General features: G+C 44.5%; 1 protein-coding gene across 2 annotated transcripts in view; it reads right to left on the reverse strand.

The window, feature by feature from the left end:
* The window catches only part of B3GAT2 (beta-1,3-glucuronyltransferase 2), a 55,542-nt gene extending 34,817 nt beyond the window's left edge, over nt 1–20,725 (reverse strand). The window contains exon 1 of one of the 2 annotated variants that reach the window (XM_048845993.2): nt 19,005–20,700. In XM_048845993.2, the coding sequence (XP_048701950.1) occupies nt 19,005–19,508 (504 nt within the window). In that variant the 5' untranslated portion in view covers nt 19,509–20,700. Of the gene's footprint in view, nt 1–19,004 lie in introns of both variants that reach the window. The other variant, XM_048845994.2, reaches the window with a different exon arrangement.
* Between the last annotated feature and the right edge of the window lie 1,061 nt (nt 20,726–21,786).

Raw genomic sequence — 21,786 nt, forward strand, 5'->3', positions numbered from 1 at the left:
GAAATTCTGAAGTCGGGCAATCTTCATCCATTTCCAGCCACTTGGTAATGATTTCTGGTGACGTATCCAAACTAAAATCTTTTATCACAGGGGTTGGCAACCTTTCAGAAGTGGTGTAGCGAGGCTTCATTTATTCACTTTAATTTAAGGTTCCGCGTGCCAGTAATACATTTTAACGTTTTTTAGAAGGTCTCTCTCTCTACAAGTCTATATATTATATAACTAAACTATTGTCATATGTAGGGGAGAGGAGGAGAAGAGCGTGCCGGGGCAGGCAGAATTTTTAACGGCACACTGCTGCCTGCCGGAGTCCCGGCCGCCGGCCCCACTCAGCCCTCTGTTGGCCTGGGTTTGGCAGCAGGCTGAGTAGGGCCGGCAGCTGAGACCCGGCAGGTAGCAGCGTGCCATTAAAAATTGGCTTGTGTGCCGTCGGTTGCCAACCCCTGTTTTATCATTTGAAAGAGAAGTTTACCTTTATCCTCTTTTGTCTGCGTGCGTGTTTGTAGGACGTCTTCTTTCAAAAATGCTTCGAAGTCTGGCTCTGAATCAGTGCCACTGCTGGAGTTTTCCAAGTTTGAGCCATCTTTGACAGAAAAAGCATCACCGAGAGCCTTCATCCAGCAGTTTTCAATGGGCTTTTGTTTTACTCCGTCCCAAGCTTTTTTAACTAAATAAATAATTTCCTTCATGTTTAATTGTTTCAGGAATTCGGAAATGCCTAAAGACGTGCATGACATGATTGCCGAAATCAGCTCCCGTCGATAATTGTTTTTAAAATTCTGAATAATGCCCTAGTCTAAAAGGTTGAATTTTTGATGTTGTGTTGAATGGTAGGTATAGCACTCAAATTTTTCCATCGCTCGATACCAGTGATTCAGCTGGAGGATGGGCTAGACAATTGTCAAGTAGCAAAAGTGCTTTGGCATCGAGTTTCTTCGACTGCACATGCTTACGAACTGCTGAAACAAAGCTGTTGTGGAACCAGTCATCAAAAATGTGTCTCGTCATCCAAGCATTTTTGCTGTTAGCGTATATTATTGGCAGTTTGGCTCTACTGAGGTGATTAAAGCAGCTAGGGTTATGAAAGCAGCCAACAAGAAGAGGGGCAAGCTTATGGCTGACCATCTTATTACTACAAAAAAGAAGAGTCACAAGATCTTTTATCTTTTTAAATCTAGCTGTTTTCTGTGTCTCGTAATTAAAGGCTAAAGTCTTATCAGATAGCAGTTTTGCAAATAAAGCTGTTTCATCACAATTATAAAGTTGTTTTTCATGGTAGTTTTCATTTTGTAAAATAGATTTTAACTTGGTGGGAAACGTGTTCGCAGCCAATTCATCGGCCCATCGGCTTTCTCCAGAAATCGATATCGGCGCTATGCCATGATGCTTTTTAAAACGACCTTTAAACCCCTTACTGACTTGGAATGATTCATCCCCCATTAAATTTCCAAATTTTGTCGCCTGCACTTGAAGAATTGGACCACTTAGCGACATTCCTTTCAGCCTTTCCTGAGCAAACCACGTGCGCATAGCTTTGTCTGTTGTGGGTTTTGCTGAATAGCGCACACATTTTCGCTTAAGCCCCACGGCAGAATCGATATTTTGTACAAAGCTATTCAGTTTAGATGCGTTTTTTAGCCATCCTCGGAGGGTAGATTCAGCAATCCCAATAGCTTTTGAAACTTTGGCCTGGGTTTCTCCGCTATTTACTCAATCTGTTGCAGCTAATTTTTCTTCTACAGTGTAGGAACGCTGAGGCATGCCCTCTGCCATTATATTAGGCCTACGGTTAAAATTTTCTAATGTAGTGTGTGTGTGTGTGTATATAAATAAAACTACTAGCGGGACAATGATTAAGTGTGCGTGATAGGTCTTAACCAATATCAGTAAAGATGTACAATACGTTTCCGCTCCGCACTTCCTGTCGATTTCTATGTCAGAGAGTTAGTGAGCAAATCTGTAGCGCTACATTGCAAGTTCCTGAGTCTTGCGTGTTAAATAGGTAGCACTGGGAAGCATGGCGCTACCACGCTTTAAGCGGATTCATGCGTAAATGGGTCTGTACTGTATTTTTCCTGTTTAAGGCCTCTTTGTTTGCTGTCATTTTTCCCTGGTCTTTTACTGCTCTGTGGGGTGAAATGGAAAGTTCACAACATTAATTACTATCTTCTTTTAAATATTTAGTGCACAAAAGTCACTTGGACTACTTCAAGACTGCAAAACATGAAGTGGTTCGGTAGCTGTGGTTTCAACATTACACCCATTTCTTGAGCTCTTTGTAAAAATATATACATTGTAACATGTACACATATTGGATCTAATGTCACAAAATGTGCATACAGGTGCAGGGCTGGATCCTGCCCTCAGGGCCAGCCCACAGCATTTTGGCACCTGAGGCGGGGTGCTCAAATGACGCCCCTATGCCCCCTCGCTTGGGCCAAAACTTTGAAACGTCTCAATTCTGCCTTCTTCCTGTTCTACTCCTCTCATGGTACTGCTCTGCTACCTACCCCAATAAAGGAGAACTAACAACTTAAAATGCCTTGTTCAAAATTTTTAAGTAACACTTAACTTTCAAACACCTGAACAGCAAATGTAACTTTTCTTCTCTGCATAGTAAACACTGGCATTTTTATCTGTTTGAATAATCAAAGTACTGCTTTCCATGCCTTCTTGGTTGCAAAGATTTGAACTGCTTCCTGCTGACTGTCCACAATCTGGGCCAGCTCATGCTCTATTGAGATGGTTGCAAGGCTGACCAGCCTCTCCTGTGTCATTGTGGAGTGTACATGTGTTTTTATTAACTTCAGCTTGGAGAAGCTGCGTTCTCCACTGGCAACTGTTACAGGAAGTGTTAGAAGTATGCGCAGAGCAACAAAAGCATTTGGAAAGAGGGTGGTCATCTTATTTGTGCACATATATTCCAGAACAGCCCTTGGAGTTGATCCGGCTGAAATGTATCTTGAAAGGGCTTTGAGTTCATCACCTAAATCACTTGCATCAATATCGCGCATGCCATCCTGTGTCAACACTGTCTCTAGTGCCCTGCATTGCTGATGTAGGTCTTCTTCAGGTATAGTGAGGAGTTTTGGAATACCATACAACATCCCAGATATACTGCTGTGTTCCTTGAGCTGCATGAAACGTTCTTGAACTGACTGTATTGCACAATCTAGCACCTGGTTAAAGAATTCAACTTTGAATTGTTGTTTGGGGTCTCTTATGGGATTATCCCGTGCCTTGTAATCAATATGTCTTCTTCTTTGGTGACTCTCGTATTCTTGAATGGGTGGGAAAATAGCTTCAGTGTAAAGTTCCTCTACCAACTGCTGTGCACTCTTCAGAATGTTTTGAACTCCCTCATCTGACTGGTAAGACCGTAGGTATGACTTTGCTTTGTCCACTTGTTCCATTGCTCCAGATATATCAAGGTCAACACCTTGGAGTCTCTTGCTTACAACATTTATTTCAAACACTATGTCATGCCACAACACTAAGCCACACAGAAATTTGAAGTTATGTATGTTTCTGGTAATTCTATTTCTCTCTGCCACTGTTCTCCCACAAACAGTTCCTGTCACAGCATTATCCTCCATAATGGCAACTATGGCATCATCTATCTTTCCAATTTGGTGTTTGATAGGCTTTATCGCCTCCACTCGACTTTCCCATTGTGTGGCACTTAGTGGTTTCAGTGTCAGAGAAGATGTTCCCAGATGTTGCTTCAAAATTTGGCATCGATGAGTTGATGCAGAGAAAAATACATAGGTGCTCTGAATTACATTAAAAAATTTAGCAGCATCACTAGAAGCTGATGCTACATCATTGACCACCAAATTCAATGAATGAGAACTGCATAGGACAAAAAAAGCTCGAGGGTTTAATTCCTGTATCTTCCAGCTTTTTAAGAAGCACATTTGTCATACCAGCTCCTGTAGTATCATCAATGTCAATAAATTCTAGAAAATGCTTTCTGACTGTCACCATTGCAGGGACATTTTCACTAGGTTCTATTGTTGTTACAAAACGCACCATTAAAGTCATTTGTTCCGTATGGCTGATGTCAGGTGTGCAGTCCAGAATAACAGAGTAATATCTTGCTGACTTCAGATCTGCCACAATCTTCTGTTTGACTTTTGTTGCCAGTAACTCTATGATCTCATTTTGAATTGTTTTTCCAAGGTACTGGTGTGTGTACATTTCTTCGGTGGTGACTCTTCTTAGATGCTCCTGGAGTACAGCATCAAACTCAGCCATCAGCTCCACAATTTTAAGGAAGTTTCCATTGTTTGGCACATACAGCTGATCTGACGTGCCACATGGTGCTAGGTTTTAGGTAGCAAGCATTCTCACAATGGCAATGAGCCTTTTCAGAACACTTTGCCAGTAAAGAGATTCTGACGCAATCTTCTCTTGATGTTCATCTTTGGTGGCCTTTAAACTTAGTCTCATCTCAAGCTCTCTCCACCTATGGAATGCTCTCTGGTGATTTGCTGCCTTCTCATGGCATGCCAGATTTCTAGCCAGATTTTTCCAGTCCTTTGTTCCTGTAGAAGCAATGTGGCTGGAACATTAGACTGGAAGAGTTTGCAACAAAAACAGGATGCAGCATTCTGGGTTTTTGAGTACATAAGCCATAGCCTCTCCACTTTGTCACCATTGGGGATTTCAATAATGTGTTGGATGGAAATTTCTATTTTCATTGTCTTTGGGGAACATGAAGTTTTTCACTTGCTGTGGCCCATGCAGTACAAGGAAGTCCCTCAGGCTAGTGCTCAGTTGGGTCCACAGTCCTGGATCATCTAGACTTAAGGAACTAAACTCAGCAGCAGCTGTTTCTTGCGCCTCCACCACACTCTCCTCTGATCTACATTTTTCTTCAGGGATATGCATGGTTACATCCATTTGAGATGGAGATAGGGATGTTGCAGTAGCTGCCAGGTCACCTGCACTCTGACTAACTGGAAGATCAGGCATCTCCTCACCATTCACATCCTCACTGGGGCCGGAAGGCTCTCCGTGCACGTTTGTGTCTATGCATCTCAGGAGAGCTCCTTCCTGCTTAGATAGAAAAGCTTCCTTTGCTTTCTTTTTCTGAATGCTGACCCAGAGGGGTGTTTTCTTCTTTCACTCATGACTGCTGTTCTGTGCCAGCTAAAGTGGCTCTCAACACTCAATTGAAGGGGACAAATAAGCAGGCTGGTAGCAGGGCCTGAGTGAGGAAAGATGACAGCATCTTAAGGGCCTAACTGGCTCCTACTACTTCAGTTGACTGCCAGGAATCATAACATTCAAAAACCGGTAGGAGAACACTTCAACCTCTCTGGCCACTCAATGAAAGACTAAAGGGTGGCAATTCTGCAACAGAAAAGCTTCAAAAACAGACTCCAAAGAGAAACTGCTGAGCTTGAATTAATATGCAAACTAGATACCATTAACTTGGGTTTGAACAGAGACTGGGAGTGGCTGGGTCATTACACATATTGAATCTATTTCCCCATGTTAGGTATCCTCACACCTTCCTGTCAACTGTCCAAATGGGCCATCTTGATTATCACTACAAAAGTTTTTTTCTCCTGCTGATAATAGCTCATCTTAATTAATTAGCCTCTTACGGTTTGTATGGCAACTTCCACCTTCTCTGTATGTATATATCTTCTTACTATATGTTCCATTCTATGCATCCAATGAAGTGGGCTGTAGCCCACGAAAGCTTATGCTCTAATAAATTTGTTAGTCTCTAAGGTGCCACAAGTACTCCTGTTCTTTTTGTTCTCCTCAAGTGGGTTCAGGGAAGCTGCAGGAAACAGGAAGCTCCCTGAGAAGCTGGTGTTAATCAGTCCAGGCTCCTGAGGGTGCTAGAGAGGTACATAAGAGGCTCCTTCTCTCTCTCTCCCTGCAGCTCCTGCTGCTTTCTGTTATTCCCTCTCACCTTTTCTCCTGCCTGCCTGTTTTGTCTCTTGTGCCCTCCTTCCTCCAGCACAGCAGTCCACCATCTCTGTGCATCTAAAGCAGAGAGAATACATATGCACCAGCAGCAGACACAATTTTCTACACTTTGGTCCTAGTGGCAGCCCCCCCACAGTCTGGCATCTGAGGCAGCCACCTCAGTTCACCTCACGGTAAGGCCAGCCCTGCCTGCCCTCTCTTAGAACATGTCTACACAGGAAAGTTTTACCAGTATAGTTAATTGGTATAGTTAAACCAATATAACTATACCAGTATAAACCCTACTGCAGATACTCTTATTCTTTTAAGAATGACTTTCCCCAATTAGTGTAAACCCCTTCCAAAGTGACATAAGCTAAATAAAAAGAAAGACCCTCTTATAATAATAGTATTGACACATGGAGATAATTTAAATTCATATCTTATCTTATATTAGTATAACTTTCCATGTAGACAAGCCTTTATCCCAGTGTAAGCGAGAAGTACCTTGACCTCAGAGAAGCAGAACTGGGTGGCCCATTAAGCTTCACCTCTTATTCACTCAGGAACTCATCAACCCTGTGTAGATGTTAAGTGTGTACCTAAAGAGGAAAAAGAAACCAGATACTTCCAGACCGATTCATTTCACCCTTATGTTGTAATCTCACTTCTTTGTTCTCTTTCCTGTATACTCGGTCACTCTCTACAAATCTAAGTAGCTGCCAAGAACATAAAAATCCCTTAGCGCAAAGTGAAAGAATGTATCTAAGGCTGTGTAAATGCTAACTGTAGAGTATTTTACAGTCTCAGGATATATTTGAGAGTAGAAGTGGCAAAATGTTTTATAAGCCTCAGTATTACTACACATTAATGTGCTGATGTGTTGTGAACACTGTTCATGTACCAGGGTAGGAAAAATCATATGGATTAATAAGTCAATCTGTATCAGAGATTTCATTTTGTTTTCTATTCTGCTTGACCCTAACAAGTGTTAGGGCACAGAGAGAGTAATTTAAAGATATTAGACTATCAGATACCAATGTAATCCCATACATTGCACCACAAGAATTCTGCACTGTTTCTCTAACTATATTTTTAATGGACAGCAGCACATCTGTTATCTGAATAATCAAAACTTGAAGCCACAGTATACATGTAATATAGGGTTGCCAACTTTGGTTGGCTGAATTCTTGGAGGTTTCATCACATGACATTATTGATTGATCTTTAATTCCTGGGGACTCCAGGACAATCCTGGAGGGTTGGCAACCACAATGTGGCAATCTTTTTCAAAAGGGACAGGATATGAGGAAGAAGAATGAGGAAGTGGATGGGTAAAGCCAGGAGAAGAAAGAACAGCATGGGGGGAGGAGGAGTAAAATAGATAAAGAACAAGGGAAAAGTAAAAACGGGAGGGACAGAGCATTGTGATGAAGGAAGATGAGGACAACTGATTAGAGGGAAATGGGGAATCAGAGAACAGATAATGGGGGAAGGAAGCTCCGAAAGCCAAGAGCTGAGAGAATAAAAAAAACAAAAGCAGAGAGAGAACAAAAACGATTCTCTCTCTCTCTCTCTCACACACACACACACACACACACACACACACACACACACACACACAAAATCTTGCCAAAAATAGCACTTCATTAGTCACTCAAGAAGATTAAGACCTGGGAAGTGCAGGAATGATAGGGAAGGGGTCAAATTGGTTGGAAAATGGAAAAACCCCAGGGAACTGGAAGTAAAAGATGAAGAGGAGGGAATCTAGTCACTGCTTCTATCATGAAAAGGCTTCCAGACTGTAACAATTTGCTGAATGTTTTCACAGCCATCCATCACTGCCTCCCCATTTAGGACTAAAAAGTCTCCAGAAAATTCAGCTTTGTGTAACATTTTTTTCTGCTTCTCAGTTTTCTATTGTTTCAGTTCCCATGTAATCTGCATTCTGATGCAATGCTAGTGCCCAGATTATTGCCTGGACTTGCCACACAGTACCAGTGGGACACCAGCAGAATTCTACAAACAGCTCCAATTTATTTTGCTAGAAGTTGGATTTAGAACTCCATCTCTTCAACATTTACCACTGTACCTCTATAAAAGAGGAAAGATGGTGTACGGTAGAAGTATGGACCTTAGAATGCAAGTCTCCTGACCATAAGCTCTGACACGCAATTCTTATGCGACCACAGGCAAATCATTTAAGGCCAAATTGTGGCCTGAGTCATGCTCATACAAGTCAAGGGGATTGCAAATTGTGACTGGAAACAGAATTCACCCCATGATAGTTGTGTGTCTCAATTTCCTCAACTGTAAAGTGGGGCTAATATACCAGGCATACAATCATAGAATCATAGGACTGGAAGAAATCTTGAGAAGTCATCTAGTCCAGTCTCCTACACTCATGGCAGGACTACGTATTATCTAGACCATTTCTGACAGGTGTTTGTCTAACCTGGTCTTAAAAATATCCAACAATGGAGATTCCACAACCTCCCTAGGTAATTTATTCCATAAATTTATTAATTTATGCTTAACCACCTGACAGGAAGTTTTTACTAATGTCCAATCTAAACCTCCCTTGCTGAAATTTAAACCCATTGCTTCTTGTCCTATCCTCAGAGGTTAAGAACAATAATTTTTCTCCCTCCTCCTTGTAACAACCTTTTATGTACTTGAAAATGGTTATGTCCCCTCTCAGTCTTCTCTTTTCCAGACGAAACAAAACCAATTTTTTCAATCTTCCCTCATAGGTCATGTTTTCTAGACCTTTAATCATTTTTGTCACTCATCTCTGGACTTTCTCCAATTTGTCCACATCTTTCCTGAAACGTGGAGCCCAGAACTGGAAACAATATTCCAGTTGAGGCCTAATCAGTGTGGAGTAGAGCAGAAGAATTACTTCTCATGTCTTGCTTACAACACTCCTGCTAATACATCCCAGAATGATGTTCTTTTTTTGCTACAGTGTTACACTGTTGGTTCATATTTAGCTTGTGGTCCACTATGACCCCCAAATCCCTTTCCACAGTACTCCTTCCTAGCCAGTCATTTCCCATTTTGTATGTGTGCAACTGATTGTTCCTTGCTAAGTGGAGTACTTTGCATTTGTCCTTATTGAATTTCACCTTATTTACTTCAGACTATTTCTCCAGTTTGTCCAGATCATTCTGAATTTGAATCATATCCTCCGAAGTACTTGCAGCCTGTGCCAGCTTGGTATTTTCCACAAACTTTATAAGTGTACTCTCTATGCCATTATCTAAATCATTGATGAAAATATTGAACAGAACCATATCCAGAACTGATCCCTGTGGGACATCACTAGATATGCCCTTCCAGCTTGACTGTGAACCACTACTCTCTGGGAACGGTTTTCCAACCAGTTATGTACCCACCTTATAGTAGCTCCATCTAGGTTGTATTTCCCTAGTTTGTTTACGAGAGGGTCATGCAAGACAGTACCAGAAGACTTACAAAAGTCAAGATATGGCATATCTACCACTTCCCCCCAATCCACAAGGCTTGTTACCCTGTCAAAGAAAGCTATCAGATTGGCTATGCGCTAAGTTTTTAGAAACACTTTAAAAACTGATTTAGTTAAAGCAGAGCACAGCCCTCATGTGGACACACTTATTTCAGTTTAAAAATGCATTTTATTGATTTAGCCAAAGTCAAACCTTAATGACTCAAGCTAACTTGATATAGGACACTCTTGAACCAAAAGGAGTAGCCACACAAGGGAGCTGCACTAATTTAACTTTAGGTTCTAAACTGATGAACACATCAGTATCATTTTCTTGTGTAAATAAGGCCTTAGATTAAGTGCAAGGTATGACGATAATGTAATATATATGTACTATATTTATAATTTAGAGTCTTGCTCTAAATTCGCTAAGGCAGTCATGCACCAGAACTAGCTTTACAATTAGGACTAGAAACCTTCTGAAACAGCAGCTTATATTTTGACAATGAATATAGCAAAATGTGGAAGAGAGCACTCAACCTTTAAATTTCATAGACTTTCTACCCTTGCAAATATCTACTATTTGAGTTTATTATCCCACTCTTACTTAATAGATCCTCTTTCTCTTTCCTCATTTTGCTGTTCTGGTAGGTCCTGATCCTGAAGGAAAACAAGTGCCTCTTCAGAGCTGCTGGCCACCCTCAATTATTATTAGTAGTAATGGTCTGGATTTCACTATAAACGTATAAGACGACAAGATTTGGTCCCAAAGAGCTTGAGCTGAGGATGCTCAGCATCTCTTGAGGATGTCCAGCATCTTGAAAAATAGGGTCCCTAAATCCTTACATACCTGTACCAAATCCCTGCCCCCTTTTTTTACTGTTATCTAGTTTCTCTCCTTTTAAAGTTACTCCAGCTTTTTTTCCCAGCAACTTATGTTTATTCTGAACTATTTAGAAAAGGCATCACTTGACTAACTCTAATATCAGTGTGCATTCATATACCCTCAAGTGTATCAAATTCATCTACACATTAGAAAAATATTTAATGCACTACTGACCCAGTAGTGGTCTAAACATATTTAGATTGTTTCTTAAGGTAAGGTTTTTTTAATATGAAGAAAAAAACTCAGTGACAGATGGCTAATATTTCATTCTGTCTAGGCTGCTAAATACTGTTTCCCAAAACGAGGGAGCTGAGCAAAAATCTGCTTTTTCCAACCAATTCTGTAGATTCAAAGATTTCATAATACCAGTCAGATTTAAAAAATATTGGTAGGAGTCTATTAATAAACTTTTTTTAAAAAATCCATTTGGCTGTCATTTTATCCATACACAATTACATAGGAACCCATTTTTGACTACTACTGAAATCACTAACAACTGACCTATGCTGGTTAATAACAGATTACATTAAACGTATAGTGGAAGGCACACTAGTCCTTCCAGAGCTACAGTTGAACTAGCTTCCACTAGAGCAGACACAAAACCTGCCTAATCTGAAAATTCAGTGTAAATTTTTTTTGGTAAACTGGGAGCAAATCACATAAGCAGTTTCAGAGATATGGAGGCTAGGAAATATACTCTTAATTCCCTTTCAGAAGATTTTCCTAACATTTTTTGAGTAATCATATCTTCAAAACTTCAAGGTAACTGCTTAAATACGGCCTAAATCCAGCATCCATTTAAGTCAATGGAAAGGCTCCCACTGATTTTCATGGGCATTAGATCAGGGCCTTAGTCCCTAAAAAGCAGAGATGCTAGTAGTACATTTGAAGCTAGTGATGCATGCATGAATTATGGATCAGTTTAAAGGTGTTATCACCCATATAGATATAAATAAGGATAACATGATTTAAATCCATTTAAAAATAACATGTACCATGTATATGATACAAGCATCTTTTTACATACATGTATTGCATATATGTATATATTCAGATGCACTGAACACGTCTCTTTTTAAATGTACAAAATACATACATAAATTTGATAATACATCAATTTGATACATGCATTATTTTGACAGACACTTGGTAAAGTATAGGTAACCCAGCAGGTTCTTTGCAAAATGTACATGGCATGACAGGGGCTTTGCAAAGCATGCGTGGTACAGACAGATGCTCCTGATGGGATGAGGTTCTGCAAGGGAACCACTTTGGTGCAGGTAAGTCCTGCCCGGAAGAATAAAAGAGCAAAAGCTACATGGTCCTGGACCAGAAATGGGGACGAGGAAGCCACATATGGGTGTAGAAGGCTTTCTGGAAAGGAATGAGGTCAGTTTGTGCATGACTTACAAAATCTGTCAGATTTCCTGCATCGCTACCAAAGTGCCCACAGACAATACAAGTCATACAAGGAACCCTGTTATACTTTTAAAATCCCAGGAGGTTCCCAGGCAGCAAACTGCATTGACTGGAAATTCCAGATAAGATGCCAGTTTTTACACACACACACCCACCTTTTTTGGTAAAATGCAAAGCTTGGGTCACCCAACCAACCTTAACGCTGCTTCATAGTGCCATCCTAAGGACTACCACAAACCCAGACATCAAACAGGTCATTCCTATTAGCGACCATAAAATATTTAGTACCTTACTCTTCTTTTTAATAAACCTGTGTGAAAGGATGGATCCAATGTCTGAGTCTGACAGTTCTCAAGTTGACCAGCGGGGCAGTTTGGGTAACTAGCTAGGCAGTTGGTAACTGTCAAATGGTTGATATGGTGTGTTGCTTTGTTAGTTTATAAACTAAAACGATAAATCAGAACTTCCTAGAGAAAGCTTCAGAGTCTTTTGAAAACACTACCAACTATTAGCCGGGACTGTCCTGCCAGGCCTTTGAGGTCCTAGCCCGGGAGGCTAGCCCCCTCCCCCGCAGCTACGCCGCCGTGTGGGCAGCGCGGCTGGCTCTGTCTGGGCGGCGGGGCTGTGAGCTCCTGCTGCTCTGAGCAGCATGGTAAGGAGGGGGCGGCGGCGGGGGGTTGGATAAGGGGCAGGGAGTCCCGGGGGCAGTCAGGGAACAAGGGGCGTTTGGATGGTGCGGAGGTTCTTGGGGATGGGGCGGTCGGGGATGGGGAACAAGGGGGGTTCGATAGTGTGTAGGAATCCCGGGGGGGGGGGGGCGGTCTGTCAGGGGGCAGGGGTGTGGATGGGGGCAGGGGGCAGTCAGGGGACAGGGAGCAGGGGAGGGCTGGATAGGGGGTGGGGTCCCAGGGCAGGGATCCTGGGAGGGGGCGGTCATGGGACAAGGAGCAGGGGAGGTTCTGAGGGGGGCAGTCAGGGGGAGGGGGCAGGGGCCAGGCTGGTTGGGGAGGCACAGACTTCCCTACCCAGCCCTCCATACAGTTTCACACCTCGATGTGGTCCTCGGGCCAAAAAGTTTGCCCACCCCGAACTATTACTTAAGTCTTAGCAGTTTTTGAATGAAATGAAAAATTCTTTCATCCTTTATTGCAAGATTAACAAAGTTGTTTTGTCTGGGAACAAATTAATGGTTAGAATAACCACAAAAGACAAATAAAGGTGGAAGACGTATCCCAGTATGAAGAAAGGCAGTTATTAAAATCAGTTATTTCACAATATCTTGAATCGACAAGGTGGGTGAGCTAAGCTTTCTGTAAGCTGCACGGCCACGCAGCAGCCTATTTAGCACTGCGCAGGCACTCAGGGAGCCCACCCAGCTGGGACCTGCTGCGGCCAAGGGAGGGGCGCCCAGAGGCCCTGACTTCCTCTCTAGCCAGGGGTGCTCAACCTCCCTCCCTCCACCCAAGTCCCTACCCTGCTTCTCCTGCCCCCACTCTGCCCCTTCCCTGCCTCCTCCCCCAAGCATACCCCATCCCCACTCCTCCCCTCCCCTTCCCTCCTGGAGCTTCCTACATGCTTCTAAACAGCTGTTTGCGGTAGGCAGGAGGCTCTGGGAGGGAGCGGGAGGAGTTGGTCAGCGGGGCCGCTGGCAGGTGAGAGGTGCTGGGGGGTTGGGGAAGCTTGGCTGCCATTGGTGCTGCTGAGCAGCACTCACTAATTTCTCACGGAGTGGGCACCCCTCCCCCAGCCCCAACTCAGCCTCAGACCTGTTGCAGCTGGGGGAGGGGCAGCCCAACCCAGCCCCAGCCAGAACCTGCCACGGCTGGGGCGCCCCTCCCCTCCCCCAGCCCCAGCTCAGCCCTGGCCTGGCCCTGCCGCAGCTGGGGCGCCTACCAGGTGCTGCTACGAGGAGAAAGAGCTGGGGGGAGTTCTCTCTCCCCGCTGTAGCTCCAGAGCATCCTCCTGCACCCCAAACCCCTCACCCCTGGCCCCACCCCAGAGCCCACACCCCCAGCCAGAGACCTCACTCCCCCACATACCCCAACCCTCTGCTTCACCCCTGAGCCCCCTCCCACACTCCAAACCCCTCAGCCCCACCCCATTACTTTTGTTATGTGCACCAATATGGAGGTGATGTGTCACACATCACCTCCATATTGGTGCACATAACAAAATTCATTCCACAAATGGATGGGAAAAATTAGAGGGAACACTGTGGGTGGGGTAATATCTTTTATTGTATGAACTTCTGTTGGTAAGAGAGATGGCCCAATAAAAGATATTACCTCAGCCATCCTTGTCTCTCTAATATTCTGGGACTGAGGTGGCTATAACTACACTGCAGATTTTGAGATGGCATATTTGATTCTACATACATCAAAAGCCCTTTCCTGTATCCTTTCAGCAGGACAACCTCCTACTGAAGTCTTCATTGACAGGTATGTCTGAGTAAGAAGCAGGAGATTAGCTGAACTGATGGAGGACACCCAATCTGTACGTGTAAATTTAACATATATAGGTTTTAAAAGTAATAGTATATGGCCCATTATTTAAAATACAGAAAGGGCAGAGTAAGTGAATCTCTGGCTTAGTGATATATACAAGGTGGGCAGGAAGAGATATGAAAAGTTAAGGTAGAGGTTGGAGTTGGAACCACAAAAACTGTTGTTTTTGACTTATTAATCTAACATTCTATGGAGGCAGAATTACAGGATCAGATAGTCTCAGTCTTAACTAAGATTTTTGTCTAGAAATCTAAAAGTATATAACTGGAAATCAAAGTATTAGCACTTTATTATAAATTACTTGTATCCAGGCATAGGGTGAGCTAAATGCAACAGAAAGTGTAACTGCATCACTCAAAACAACCTACAAGAAAAGAAAGAAAGAGAGGTCACACTGATTCATGTTGAAATCTCAATAAAATTCATGAAATAAATGTTAGTTGGGCTTTAGTCCTTCCACTGGCTTTGCTATGAAAATTAATTTCTTGTTGAGTATCTTGTCTGATCATACAATTAAATACATTTCCAGAATGGGGGCGGGGGGAGGAATTGCTTTTGATGGGAGATGGGGTTGTAGATGAGTGGTCCACATCTCAGGTAAAGAATCAATCAACTTCTAGGTCTCTAGGCTATGAAAATAAATAGATAAATACTGACACAGCTATCTGGACTAAAGAGAAATTGTAGACCTAAATTTCTAGGTTACATCCTAAAGTGAAAAGAGTTGTGAGCATCTAAAGGCCGGACCTCCATTTATTCCAGAGAACAATTTCTCAGTTATTGCCATGATATCACTTAGCACTCCAAACACTGGCCAACTGCTCCTCTCACAGAAGCCTCTTCTAAGTTGTTAAAAATACTCATTCCTGACAAAAGATGCAGAGGAACCAATGGGGATCAAAGTTTAGCTGCAGGGTAGCTAAGGACAAACCATCCTCAGCACCACTTCAGAAACTATAGTTAAAACCTGCTTGGAGCAACCTCATTTAATTGGAATAGGAGAGCACATTTTTTGGCTATTAACAAATTAAGCTCCACACCACCCAGGGGAGACAGGCAAATGTGTAGGCCACAGTACAAAGAGCCCTGTGGGGTTCCACGTTTACTACAGTTAGTCTATATTTGTTTCCAGATTTAATTAAAAAGAAAAAAACCCTGCATTTTATTTTTAATTGTAAAGGAAAACTGTTGCTGTTTTCTTACTAACTCTAATATTTAACATCTCTCCATATCAAATAAATCTGGTGCATTTCTAATATGATGATGAGCACATTATAAAATACCATAAATGGAGACTAGGTTTTTCAAACTGACACCTCGACAAAAACAACCTGGCATTTCACAAAGCGCATTCCTTCTGGCTTGTACACCTTCTCTAGTAATAAAGCTGCTGCAGGGGGATGCTTCATTAAAGAGGCTCACATTCTCTTAAGTATATCAGAGAAAATTGCATCACTGGAGCTACACCAATGCAAACCATTACCAGTGTAAAGTGAACTGATGCAAAACTCCTATGGGGTTTTGGAAGCCCTTCAGAGTTTGAACTTTCTGGTCTTTCTGGTGCTAACAGGAGTGAAAAATATTACCAAAACATCCCTACTTTTGTCACTAAAATCAGCAGCTATGATTCTGAACACACACATGCAGATCTATTTAATAAGACAGCAATTTTACATAGTCATTTTCTGGCTGTAATTGTGACTTGTTCAAAAATCACACAGGCAGTCCATGCTCAAGGCAGGATTAGAATACAGGAGTTTCTGGCTTCCAGTCCCATGTCTATCCCAATCCCTTCCTCGTCTACAATAGGTCTTAAATCCGGTTTCCTTTGGGATTAGCGATTCAGCAACCACCATTTAGAAGAGTTGCTACTGGAAGGATAGGAAACAGCATTAAGCATTAACAAATTCCCTCTCACATCCCATTAAGCCACTTTCAGGAAGGGAATTACTACAGGATTTCTGTCATAGGTGATGTGTTCTGAGGCTGGCCGCTTCATGCTTGGAGAGGAGGAGCACAATTTACTCAATCAATTCCCAAAGGGGAGACAGAAATTTATTTTAAAATTGTCAAGTCAGAACTCATGAAAATAGTGAAGGTTTTCCAATGAGAAATATGAAGTTTTTTCAGTGAGAAATAGAAATCTGACCAATGCCCTGATTGAAAACAAGGCTATGCGGTCCACCTTCTCACCAGAAAGGCACACTCTGCTTGTGGCATTTGGAAAGGCTCATTTGCAAACGATTTTAGTTGCTTGGACAGAGCAACAGATCAATATGGGCGGGGGGGGGAGGGGGGGATTATCTGTGTTCCAGCAGTACCTCCCCCTCACCACGAGAGCCCATCTGTGCTGCAGGGAAAACAGAAATGGGGTTGTTTCGGTAGATATTTGAAGATTGAAATCTCTCCCTGAGATCTGTTTTGTTTGTTTCTGCTACTGCATCTCATAGCAAGAGCTTCACTCACAAATGTGTTTCCCTGTGAACATGGGACTGTTCAAAGCACACATTTCTTTCTTAGCACTGAACCGTGTTGAAAGGAGGCTTAGAATTGCTTAGCTGCATGTGTGAAGAGGCTGGCATTCCTGTTAGCAAAGAGAAATAATTGAACATGGATTGCCTGTTGTGCCTGTAATCTTCAAGGTTAACCCTACAGATTCATTCATCCTTTGCATTCCTGCATTCACAGCCAGCACTTTGGGGAGCTAATTTGTACCTTTTTAATTTCATCATCCTCAGAAATTAGAAATAAAGGACTAGGAAATAAAAAAGATTCAAGCTGACTCAGGACCATCTTCTCTTAACAAGAAAAGGAGTACTAGTGGCACCTTAGAGACTAACCAATTTATTTGAGCATAAACTTAACAGTTACTCAACTGGTGTGCCCTGTCACTTCTTCATTTAGTGTTTCCTCTTTCCTGTGTATATTATAGAAAGGATTTGTGTCCAGACTTTGCCCCTGTGCTACTGCTGGGAGTGGGGCATATTTTCTGGATTGGGTTGTAACCTTCAGTGGAATGAACCACACTGGCACCGAATTCCAAGAGAACCCAGATGACATCATTAAAACAAGATGAAGGCATAGAATTCCTGTGCATTGATGAGCTAAGTACAGCCATGGGGGTGTAAGGAGGTTTAGGAAAATAACCCAGAAAAACAGAATATGACATTTCCAGTGTAAGGTCCTCAAATTAGGAGCTTCAGTGCTGCATCTCATGCTGGAAAAGGAACTAGAGCAGCTCTGCTAAATGAGGAACTTGCACCTGTCAATGTATTGAAAAGGGAAGAAAATATATTTTAAATCTAAACACTAGTCAATTGCGTTGATCAACATTTCTAAAACAAACTCCCTCTAGAGGCTTTATCTGCTGCACATCTTTGTATACTGGGTGTTTCCATCTACTGATTGTAAGTCACCCATGGATGTGAAGTGCTAGCTAAATACAGGATACTATCATACATTGATAGGTTCATACCTTTAAGCAGTGAAGTATGCTGATTTCAATCTCTTTAAAACTCCTGCACATTGTCTGCCAATCTATTTTTTTCCTCTTTCCCTCCCCCGTTTTTCTGCCAAGGTATTCTTTTATCTGTCAAAGATACATGATCTTTCTTCTGCTGTTTTATGTCCACTTATTAAACATCCCTCCTTCCTGCCAGTGGGAAATCAGAAAGCTGGATAACCTCATCCCTGTGCACTTGCCAACTCCCACTGAAAGGGAGCAAGCACTTCACGGAGTGGCTGGAATAAAGACAAAACACATCCCCTTACAACTGAGACTCCTGAAAAGATGTTTAGCCATTATGTAAAAGATTTTCTGCTTTGAACAATGACAGGCTTCAAAAAAGAGTGGGCAACTCCAAGCAAAGTAATTCAAGGCAAGTTAAATTATAAAGGACCATGATTCACGATGTGAGTTTGCCCTCCAGGGCAAAAGAAAGAGACACAACCAGAACTGAAGAGATCAAAGACAGTGGTGTCTCTTTTATCCCAGTTTTAACAGAGCCACAGTGAAGTCATTATATAATCCAACTCTGCATATCTCAGCAAGAAAATGATAAAAGAGCAAGTGACTGCTTCAGGATGTGGGAAGGGAAAAAAAGGGGAACTGTTCCTGAAAGGCAGAATTAAGATTAAGGTAACGGTAGCAGGAGCAGCACAAATTCATTGGTACTCTGAATGCTTGCAGAGTGCATGAATTTGGGAGAAGGGAATATGTGAAACGTTGAGTCTGGGGGAAGATGGGTGCAGAATGCTGGAATATTGATTTTGGAAAGGTCTTTGCATGAGTTTGGGTGAGGGGCCATGCACTGTGCCTAAAACTAGGTGGACTGTATGAGTTCTGGGTGTACTGAAGGTCTAGATCTCCTGAAAGTGAATGCACAGTGCATAAAACCGTGTCTGTGTGCAGGCTGGGGAAGAGTGCATGCAGGGTCAGGGTGTTAATTGGCTGTTAGAAGAATATGCAAGGTCTGTGGTGCTGCGGACTCTCTGGGCCTGGGTGTCACCTGGTGGAGGTGCAGGCAGGGTGCACGGCTCTGGATTGGCTAAAGATGCATGGGGGGGGGGGGGCTGATTCCGGATTAGGTGGAGGTGCATGCAAGGGGCTGGAGATGCACAGCTCTGGACTGAATGGAAGCGGTCGGAGTACCAGGGCTTGGCTCAGGACTGGGTGGAGCCAGTGTTTGCAGGGTGTCGGGGGGCCAGGCTCTGGACTGGGTTAAGGTGCATGCAGGTGGACAGGGTGTGCCAGGCTCTGGATTCACCCTGGGCCCGACACCCGCCCTCCTTCCCCCGCTACCTCCTCGAAGAGCTCCAGGCTGTAGGTGTTGTCGTCGTCGGCGAAGAAGAGCACCCCGGGCTGCGGCGGCGGCAGGTGCTGGTGTCGCTGCCGGAGCCAGGCCAGGCCGGCGTTGCGCTGCTCGGTGGCGCGGGGCAGGCCGGGCCGCTTGTACCTGCGCGGGGTGGGGACGTGCAGGTGGGTGCAGGGCAGGCCGGCCCGCGCCACGAAGCGGCTCACCAGCTCGCTGCGCCGGGCCGCGTCCTCCACCAGGACCCAGTGCAGCCGCGCCACCTGGCGGAAGGTGTTGGCCAGGCGGGTGAGCTCGGCTTTCTGCACCGGGCGGCTGTAGGTGGGGGTGATGGCATAGATGGGGGGCAGCGCCGGCCGCCGGGGGCCCGCCTGCTGCGGGGGCCGGGCCGGGGGCGCGGGCGGCGCCCGGCTGCTGTCCGTGTCCAGCAGGAGGATGACGATGAGCCCCCAGGGTAGCAGCAGCAGGAAGCGGCTGAGGAGCAGGGACTTCATGGTGCCCCGGCCAAGCAGGGCGCCGCCCTCACAGCGCCAGCGGCCGCCGCCTGGGCTCCCCTCCCCATGGGAGCAGGGCTGCGGGCCGGCGGCTCTCAGCGCATGGCGGCCGGGCGGAGGGGGGCAGCCCCAGCGATCACAAGGGGGCCTGGGGTCAGCCTGGGCGGGCGGGTCAATGCTCCGGGGACCGAGTCCGACGTTCTGCCCTGGGCTGCACAGAGCGGGTCAGTCACATGGCGCTGGGGCAGGCGCAGAGCCGGGGCAGGGAGGGTGCCCAGCCGCTGCCCAGGGCGCCTGTGGTTCCCCTCTTCGCCCGGCCAGTCCCGCCGGGGGCTGCCTGCTCTCCTACGCCGCCTGTTGCCGCCCTTCCGCCGCCTCTTGCCCTCGCAGCATCCCTCCTCGAGCCAGCGCCGCGGCGGGCCTGCCGGACAGTCCTGTGCGCGGCGCTGGTGGTGGCGAGGCGCGGAGCCCCGCCGCGGGGAGGGAGGCTCCTCGGGTGCGCGGGCGGAGCAGGGACTCGCCGGTGGAGCTGGCTGGAGAGGTTGGCGCGCGGGCTCCCTCCTGAAAGGCTGCGGGGTCTTTGGAGAACAGGCAGCGTCGTGTGCTCACGTGCTTAAAACTCCAGGGACCGGAGCATCGGGGGCGGGGGGTTCGCACCACTAACGAACCAATGCTGTGAGTTTTAATCAGCCTTCCCGCCCAGTCGCGTAAGCCAGCCGCGCGGGTTTGTGTGCTGCGGGACGGGGCTCCACAGGGCAAAGGAAACCCCCGAAGGGTTCCGCAGAAGGGGCCAGCGGGCCCCAGGGTCGCTTCTGGGCTCTGCGTGCAGAAGGAGCTACCGCCTGGCCGGGCGGCTGGCTGTGAGACAGCTATTGTTCCGCCTCGCCCGCTCGAAAGAGTCGCCCTTAAACTTCTTTTGTTTAGCAAATGTGGCAGCTGTAAGGCGCCCTGAAGCTCGTGGCTAGCGTGGCTGCAGCGAGACAGTGCCTGTGCTCCGGGAGACGGTAACAAACGCAAGGACATACATCATCGGCTGAATCCAGCTTGTCTTCTGAAACATGCCATTCCCTGCTTGGGCCATAGAAAACAAAACGCCAACCGCTCCAAGGCGGGATGTTAGAGCAGGCAGTTCTCGCGGCTGAGGGCGAGGGAATGTTCGGCTTTGCAGGGCTCTGTGTGAGACTGCACCACCGTATCTATTGCTGGGAAACGTGTGCGCGGAGGTCTTTACTGCTCACCTCCGAGTTGCCTAGAGAAATTAAGTCTCTACAACGCAGTTGTTTGTACAATAAAATTAGTGTTTCTGACAGGGAGAAAAATTGAATACTAGAGTATATGTATAGTGTGTGCTGCTGCCCACTTTTCTGCCATTTTTTAACTGGAAGAATAATGTTCTGAGATAAGCAAAAATTAATATTTGTAAATTACTTGAAAACATTTCATACACTTACATTTCCTTTTCTTGACTTAATTTTTGTCAGCTTCTTTGTGTTCTTGTATTTGCAGCAGGACTTTACATGCTTATTTTAATATCTGAATAACCCATACTCTTTGCTGCATAACAAACATTTTAAGAGGAAAGAAAAGGAGTACTAGTGGCACCTTAGAGACTAACCAATTTATTTGAGCATAAGCTTTCGTGAGCTTTTTGCGAATACAGACTAACACGGCTGCTACTCTGAAACCATTTTAAGAAGAGTAGTAAAAGGCATTCTAACCCCCTCTGACTGCCCATTTTTGTACACCTGAATCTCATTTTCTTGCTTGTTCACCGTATCTCTAAATTTGCTTCAACTTTGTTACAAACAAACCCCAAGAACTGTTGTTTCAAATCAAATAGGCATGGGTATTTATCTTGTAATCAATCATATATCAGTATTTCATCTGAATACGATACAGACAATCAAGTGCTACAACAAACTTCATTCCCTCATACCAAAAAGAAATACAGGTTCTAAACACTACTCCTTCCTCTCCTAGGAGTGCAGAAGAAGTTTCTGTTGCATTGTTCAGCATTTCCCACTGTCATTACTAAACATTAGTTTAAAAGTTCCTTTACATTTCATGTGACGCAAAATAGATAGAAAGATACACTATTACTCATTATAATGAGAATTATGCTATTTAATACATATATTACATTTATAGGCCAACTTATGGCCTCACCAGTGTAAATCTGGAATAATTGTATCTGACATCAGAATTTTGCCCATTTAGCTGTATTTAGTGGGATGATTCTGCTGTTAAAAGAAACATTCCTTATATTTTCAGACAATCC

This window comes from Caretta caretta, chromosome 3 (assembly GCF_965140235.1).
Source record: "Caretta caretta isolate rCarCar2 chromosome 3, rCarCar1.hap1, whole genome shotgun sequence".
Classification (NCBI taxonomy): domain Eukaryota; kingdom Metazoa; phylum Chordata; order Testudines; family Cheloniidae; genus Caretta; species Caretta caretta.